General features: G+C 66.5%; 2 protein-coding genes across 2 annotated transcripts; one reads left to right on the top strand and one right to left on the bottom strand.

Annotated features, from left to right (window-relative positions):
- Positions 1-1285: 1285 nt before the first annotated feature.
- Positions 1286-2203, top strand: EMIHUDRAFT_228261 (hypothetical protein; the record flags this gene model as incomplete). The annotated part of the gene is made up of 1 exon (XM_005787124.1): positions 1286-2203. The coding sequence occupies one exon, from the start codon at positions 1286-1288 to the stop codon at positions 2201-2203; it is 918 nt and encodes a 305-aa protein (XP_005787181.1).
- A 791-nt stretch (positions 2204-2994) lies between these two features.
- EMIHUDRAFT_423503 (hypothetical protein) lies at positions 2995-4030 on the bottom strand (the record flags this gene model as incomplete). The annotated part of the gene is made up of 2 exons (XM_005787123.1): positions 3193-4030; positions 2995-3086 (listed from the first exon to the last, which is right to left on the bottom strand). Exons 1-2 carry the CDS (start codon positions 4016-4018, stop codon positions 2995-2997), a joined length of 918 nt encoding a protein of 305 aa, XP_005787180.1. The 5' UTR covers positions 4019-4030.
- Between the last annotated feature and the right edge of the window lie 3272 nt (positions 4031-7302).

Below are 7302 nucleotides of genomic sequence, written 5' to 3'. Positions count from 1 at the left end.
CAGCTGCCTCTGCGCGTCCTGGGGAGGTACATTTGTTGCGCACCGGAGACGACTCGACGCCGCTGAGATCGGAGATCAAGCTCTGACAGGTCACACGTCGCTCCTTTGACGCCGACGTGACTCACCCGTGCAGATCACATCAGGACACGGTCTCGACGCGCTCGGTACGACGCCTGCGACCCGTCTCGGGTCAGGTGGCACGACGCTCATCGCGCCTTTTTAGCGCTGCCGTACAGGTTGCCACGACGAGGTCGAGCACGCTTCTATACGCTCGCCGAGCCTTTCTTTCCATCCCATTAGGCAGCCTGGGAACGGTGACGGTCAGAGGCAAAGCCTACGAGGGATGGTGGAACCACATGTCACGGCTACTGGGAGTACTACTGCCGGCTCGACCCCACGATAGCCTCCGAAGGCTGACTTTGAGGCACCATCATCGGACGATGTCGACGAGTTGGGTCGCTCTCGCGGTAGCCAGATGACCTCCCATGCTAGTACCATCGGCTAGGGCCGCAGGAAGCGCGGGGGAGGGCGCTGGGAGCAACACGGAGCTCCGTTGGACGTTTTCAAAATGGTTGGGTAGTAGGGCTAGAGGGTCGCTCTACACTTAGCCTCTGCAGCGAGCGAGCGCTCAACTTAGCCCCCGCACGGAGCCGGGCTCAGACTCAGACGCTGATGGTCGGGGGCCATGAACTTAGACGACACAAGGCCAACTCGGGTAAAACCCGGGTATACCTGCAAAAGTCCAGGTTTACCCGAAAAATACCTGGACGCGTCCCGACCAACGTATGCCGCGCACGACGCCATATCGCCTTCTCCCAGGGCCAGTGCGCTACTCACGGCACCCAACGCCTACTCAAGCATGCACTTCTGCGATCCCAATCAGCTCATCGCAACGAAGCAGAGCAACAAGCTGGCTGCTGCCAACAAGGCCCTATGCTACCTCACGCGCGGATCGTTCAAAGAGGACCAGCACACACAGGCTTCACGCCTTCACCGTCACGCATTTGATTAAGCTTGAGGAGCTTCGTGTCATGTGAGAACTGTTTGGCTAGACGTCGCTCAAGAATGAAGGAGCAGCAACGAAAGTCGGAAGAGGAGGATGCTGAAGCGGCGATTGCTAAGCATGAAGAGGATCGATCGCCCGCCGCAGGCGAAGAAAATTTGGGGGCTGCGCCGTATCGTTGATCACGGTGGGAGCCTCCTGGCCCCAGGCCGTGCCACGGCCGACTTAGCCGATGTAAGAGGCTCCCGCTGATCTTAGACCGCGCAAGCACCCCAGCGTGCCATGGCACACTTAGACCCGCTCAGCCTCGAGGCTCAGAACTTAGACTACCCCAAGTGCCCGCCGTTCTCCATGGCGCGCGTAGCTATGACAGGGACCGCGGCCGCGGACCCGGCGGCGGACGGGGCTGGCGCGCAAGCGCCGGCCACCGTCGTGCCGCCGGGGATGCGCAGCGGACGCTGGAATAGCTCCGATCGCGCGCAACTGGAGGACGCGGTGAGTGTCGCAAGGCTGTTCGGTGCGTCTTGTGTCAGGGTGATAAGGCCTGGCTACGCGACCATCGAGGTCGACCTGAAGCACGAGAAGGCCGCGGGCGACCGCGAGTCGGTGCAGGCGGCGGAGCGCTCGTACATCGAGCGCACCGCGCCGAAGAAGAAGGAGCCCACCAAGGAGCAGCTCGCGGCTCGAGCCGCGGCACGCAAGGCCAAGAAGGACCGGCAGAAGGCGCGCCGGGCGACGGAGGCTGGCGAGCGCGCCGCGAGCGAGGCCGAGCGCGCGGAGGCCCCGCGGGCGCAGCTGCGCGAGAACATCCAGTACGTGATGGCCGGGCTGCGGTCTGCAGCTGCGCAGGCGCGCAGCCAGGCCGGGTCCAAAATGGGGGTCGAATACTCGCTGCCCCCGGAGAGGGACGACGGGTATCGACGCGGCCCCAGCAAGGTGTACGCCACAGTTCCCCAGGGGACCGTGGCGACGACCGTCGCCTCGGACTGGCTCGCGAACGAGCTGGCCGAGCACGGAGAGATCGATGCGGCATACCGCGACCGCATAGTCATGCACCTGATGACGGCCGCCGGCGCCTCGGCGCCGGCCGACGCCGTGTTCAGGTTCACGGCTGGCGACGCGATGCAGACCGAGGACGACGACGAGGACGCTGACCGCTCCGAGGATTATTCCGACGACGGGAGGGCGTCCGACTTGTAGCTGGCCTCACCCATATCTTACCCTCTGCCCCCCCCTCCTGCTACCCCCCAGGCTAGATGGTCACAGATAGCCCCACACAGCCCCTTACCCCTTCACCCTCGCCTCGCTGGTGTTTCTGAACACGTAGACGACCACGCTGTGGGGGTTGTGTTATAGGAGTAGGAGTGGGGTGCAGGTTGCTCACCCACGGCACCGGGCCGGTGCTTGCACTTTGAATGCCGTGGGGCTCCTGCCCGTGTCCCGGGCGTGGAGATGCGAGGGTCGCCCCCCCTTGCCCCACCACTTTGTGTGTGTGGAGACGTTTACCTTACCTTACCTTACCTTAGACTACTACCCAACCAGTGTTTTCAAGATTAGCGTGTGTCAGAGTGAAATGGAACTAGCCTCGGAGACCCGTGTTTACTTTACGGCCCTTTCCCTGCGAACGCGCACCCCCGGGGCTAGGGCTCTCTAGCCCGTAACCCGATACCGATCATCCGGCCCGCTGGGTGCGCTCCTTAGCTCCCCGGCCCTGGATGTGAGGTTGATCGTGACTGCAGCACGGCACTCCAAGAGTTGCTCGCCAAGTGCTTTTATGGCGCTGCGCGCTGGCTGCGCGCTGGTCTATGAGAGGTTGAGGCGCGAGCCCTGTTCGCAGATAGAGGTGATAAGAAACAAGAACCTCGCATTCACACACGCAGAGACAAGGTGCAGAAAAGAAGCTGCAGGAACGCTGGAGCCCCTCTCCCGCCCCCGGAGGGACGGAGCGCGCCCCGGGCGGCGGGCGGCACGGGTCTCTTAAAGTTTCACGGTCAGAGCCCGACGTGCAGGAACATGTCGAGCTCGATGCCGATCGGACTGCCGACCGCCCCCTCCCAGTGCGCCCGGTGCGTGTCGATGGCGCCTGCGCGCATGCGAGGCGGACGAGAGGGGCGCGCAGTGGGCGGGTAACGGGCGCGGGCAGGTCGCGAGGGCAGGTCGGTGGGCGTGGGCGGCGAATGGGATCGCACCTCGAAAGTCGGCCGCCTCCACATTGGCCGAACGGAAGGACGCATCGGTAAGGACGGCGCCGCGGAAGTCGGCGGACCGGAAGTCGCCGTGCGACAGGTCCGCGTGCGCGAGCTTGGCGCGCTGCAAGTCCGCGCCCGCCCACAGCCCGCGGCGCAGCGTCGCCACGAGCAGGGAGGCGTCGGAGAGGTCCGCGGCCTCGAAGCTCGCGCCTTCGCCCGCCGCCATCGTCAGGTCGGCCCCGCGCAGGCTGGCGCGCGATAAGTTGGCGTGCGAGAGGCTCGAGCTCACCATGACGGCGCCTTCTAGCCGCGCGCCCCTGGCAGACGCGCCCGCCATCACTGCGCTGCGCATGCTCGCCCCGCGCAGATCGGCGCCGTCCAGGAGCGCGCCGCGCATGTCCACGCCGTCAAAGGACGCACCCCGGAGCGACTGCCGCCGCAGCTCCGCGAGACGCAGGTGCGAGCACGGCCCAAAGTCGGCGGCGGGCGCCTGCAGGAGCTGCGCCTCGAGGCAGCGGTTGGGAGGCGGACTCGGCGGACGCGACGGCGGCGGTGGAAGCGGCGGCGGGGACGGCGTCGGCGGCGACGGCGACGGCGGCGGAGGTGGCGGCGGCGGCGGCGGCGACGGCGACGGTGACAGAGGTGGCGGCGGCGGCGGCGGCGACGGCGACGGCGGCGGAGGTGGCGAAGGTGGCGGCGACGGCGGCGGCGGCGGCGAAGGTGGCGGCGGCGGCGACGGTGGTCGCGACGGCGGCGGCGTCGGCGGCGGCAGTGACGGCGGCGACGGCGGCGGCGTCGGAAGGGGAGGCGCGGGCCGGCGAATCATCTCCGAGTTGAGGTTTTTGAGGGTCGCCGTGACCGCGCCGCCGTATCTGGGGGGTTTGAGGCGGCAGGCGTGCTCACCCATCGGGAGGACGTGCCGTATGGGCTCCTTGTGGAGTTCGCAGCGTTCGTAAGGGAAATGGTAATCGATCGCGATGCATTCCGGACTGGCGAAGCACATGGCCTGGCACTCGGCTTCGCTCACGCGCCAGTACTCGTCCAACGATCCCGTCGCGGCATTCACTGTCCTGCAGGCACCGCGCTTACCGCCCGCGAGAGGCCAGAAGGTGGCCATCACCTGTGTCGTGGCCCGGGGTTTTTTTTTCCGCTGCCTAATGACATGATGTATGCGAGAGAGAGAGAGAGAGAGAGAGAGAATTCTCTCTCTCGACATGATGTATGCATGGCATATCGCTCTCTTCACAGACACCAGTCGAGATACCTCGCACTCCATCCATGTGCGAGGAACGCAGAGCGAAATGAAAGCAGTCCACCCCACACACCTTGCGATTACCGTTGAGGCCGACACACGCGCCTACGTCAAGTCCGCGTTCTCGGTCGGGTGCGTACCCGGCCAGGCGACGTCCACACACACCGCAGAGGTGTTGCAGGATGTGGCAGGACGGCTGGAAGATAACCAGACCTTAGCCACTTGGGCGTGCGAGGAGCAGTGGGACATGGAGGCGGGGGCGTTTGTATCGAGGAACGAGGCCTTGATCACCGGCCTCCCAGCAGAGCGCTTGACCGTGCCTGCGCGAGCCGAGGCTCCGCCCGGGACCGAGAAGAGAGAGGGCCGCGTCAGAGCGAGGCTGACCCAACCTGCCGTGCATGCAGGCCAAGGTGACGCTCCGCTTGAATCTCAGCCGGCTCCTCTTCGATCGTGAGGTGGCATTGGCCGCTTCGGCTGCAGTTTTGGAGTCTCGAATCCGCACGCGTCACTGTGCTCGTCACTTTAGGCGCGGCTAGACCTGTCCAACCTCGATGCGCTGCGCTTTCTTGGCCTCAGCGTGCAAGTCACCGCGCTCGACATGCACTTGCACTTTGAGATCCCGCGCATCCTCGCGCTGTCCGGAGGGGTCGACTTTGGAGGGGTGCACACTGAGGAGGAGCTGGCGTGGCTGGACGACATGGCGGAGGTCGCGGCGGGCCGGCTGCCAGAGACGCACCCCCACCACGGAATACCAATCTGGGGCGGCGGCGAGGTGAGCGGGCCCTCCTTCGCACTCTCAATAGTGGACGTTGGCCGCTACTATTCGCCGCCGCCGCCGCCTTTGTCCCCTCCCATGCAACCGCCGCCATCGCCGCTTTCGCCTCCGTCGCACCCACCCTTGGAGCCGCCGCTGCCATTAGAACCACCGCTTTTGGCTGACTGGCTCTCTGACCGCCCGTTTGACATCTTTGGTGGAGGCGACAACCATGGCTCTCACAAACTACAGCATGCTTGGGAGGCGGGTGGGCTGGGCTGAGGTACGGCTACAGATAGAGCCACTCTCTCTGATGCGTGGTGCTTGGGCCCCAGTAGCTGCACAGACAACGGCAACTTGAGACTGTGCGCACCATTACGTCTCAAGTTGCCATCAAGTGACGGCCCGGCGCACGCGCACGCACGCGCACCCGCCATTTATTTATTACACATAGCACGCCCGTATACGTACGTGTTACTTGGTGTACCTGTGTCCGTGTCACTGGCCACTAGGGAAGCTACTAGGGTACCGCACAGCGCACTTAAACTCTTTAGACTTTAGAATTAGATGCAAGTGGATGCTGCCGATGGTAATAATCGAAAGTATTTTTTTCCAGATAATGAAAAACCAACAAGCAAGAAGAAGATTCTGCCTTCACCCTTGTTATTTAGCGAGAGAAGCTGTCGAGATGGATGAGATGCGGATTGCATTGGCCGGGGCCGGCCAGGTGTACGCCCACGCCAGCTCACAGTCACACGCGTGCAACTCACAACATGCAAAGTCTCTCTCGCGAGCACCTCGGCTTCTCGAGATCTCGCCCCCCGCCCACTTCAAGTGAGGCCGCCGCAAAGCAGCCCCGCCCTCCACAACCCTCCCCAGGGCAGCGGCCAAATCGCTTGGCTGTTTGTGACACGCTCGAGGCACCGCCGCCGCCGGCGGTAGGCGCCCCGTCGCCTCACTCCGCCGCCCTCACGTCCGCACACGCCTCCCTCTCACGCAACCCCTCACTTCCACTCGGGCGCGTGGAACGTCGCCCTCCGACCGGCGGGCGCGACCGAGGCGCGCCGGCTGCTCGCGCGCTGCACGTGGGCCGAGATCGACGAGTGGCGCCGGCTGCCCGCGACCTATTGTGGCAGCGCTCGAACCGCTTAGCCCGCCAGGGGGGGAGTGCCACGGTGAGCGCGCGCCGCGTCACTGCGCGCCTTTGCGATGGCGCCGCCGCCGCCGCGCTGCGCGGGCGCCCCCCCCAGAGGTCGCCTCGCGGCCCCGCCTGCGAAGGCGCGGCCGAGGGACGGCGCCGCAAAGCCGCCGCCGAGCGGCTCGAACTTGAAGGCACCGTTCGCGCCGCGCAGCCGCTTGCCGTGCGCCTCGGGGCGGGGCGGCGGCGCGGCGTTGGGCGTCCGGTCCTCCTTGTCGAGGGCAAAGGCGGGGAAAGCGTCCTCCTCCTCCGCCTGCCCGCCCTCCTCTTCCGAGAGGCGGACTCTGACCTGCCGCGACTCGTCCGAGAAGCGGAACTTGACCTTGCGCGACGACTGCTGCGACCCGCGCGGCCGCACCAGGTGCGACGGCGTGTAGCGCTGCGACGGCGTGGCGCCGCTGCCGGACGCCGGGGCGGGCGACGAGAGGCGCGGGGAGCGGCGCGGTGCGGCGCGCGGTGCGGCGGCCTCAGCCTCCCCCTCGGCGCCCTCGGCGAGAGAAGACAGCTCGGCGGCGCCCTCGGGAAGGAGCGGCCGCGCAGCACAGAGCGCCGACGAGTCCATGTCGAGGAGGTTCGCCGTCGACATGGCGGGCGCGGCGGGCTCCCTCGCCGCAGGTGGCGCCGCAGGTGGGCGCCCCATCTCGGACTGGATGGACGCGCTGAGGTTGACGGCCGAGCCGCGGAAAAGCGCCGCCACCTCGGCCGGCCGCTCGCGCTCCGACGGCTCGTACTGCCCGAGGGACACCGCCGCGCTCTGCCTCAGCGCTGCGGCGGCCTCCTGGCTCACCGGCCGGGCGGGCGCGGCCAGCTCGCGTGCCGCCGACGCGAGCTCGCGCACTCCGTCGCTCCGCAGCTTGCGCAGCTCCGCCTCGGACGCCTCGAGCTTCGCGCGCGCCTCGCGCAGCG

The sequence above is a fragment of the Emiliania huxleyi genome (genome assembly GCF_000372725.1).
Source record: "Emiliania huxleyi CCMP1516 chromosome Unknown EMIHUscaffold_145, whole genome shotgun sequence".
Lineage (NCBI taxonomy): Eukaryota > Haptophyta > Isochrysidales > Noelaerhabdaceae > Emiliania > Emiliania huxleyi.
This window is presented reverse-complemented; position numbering and strand designations above follow the sequence as displayed.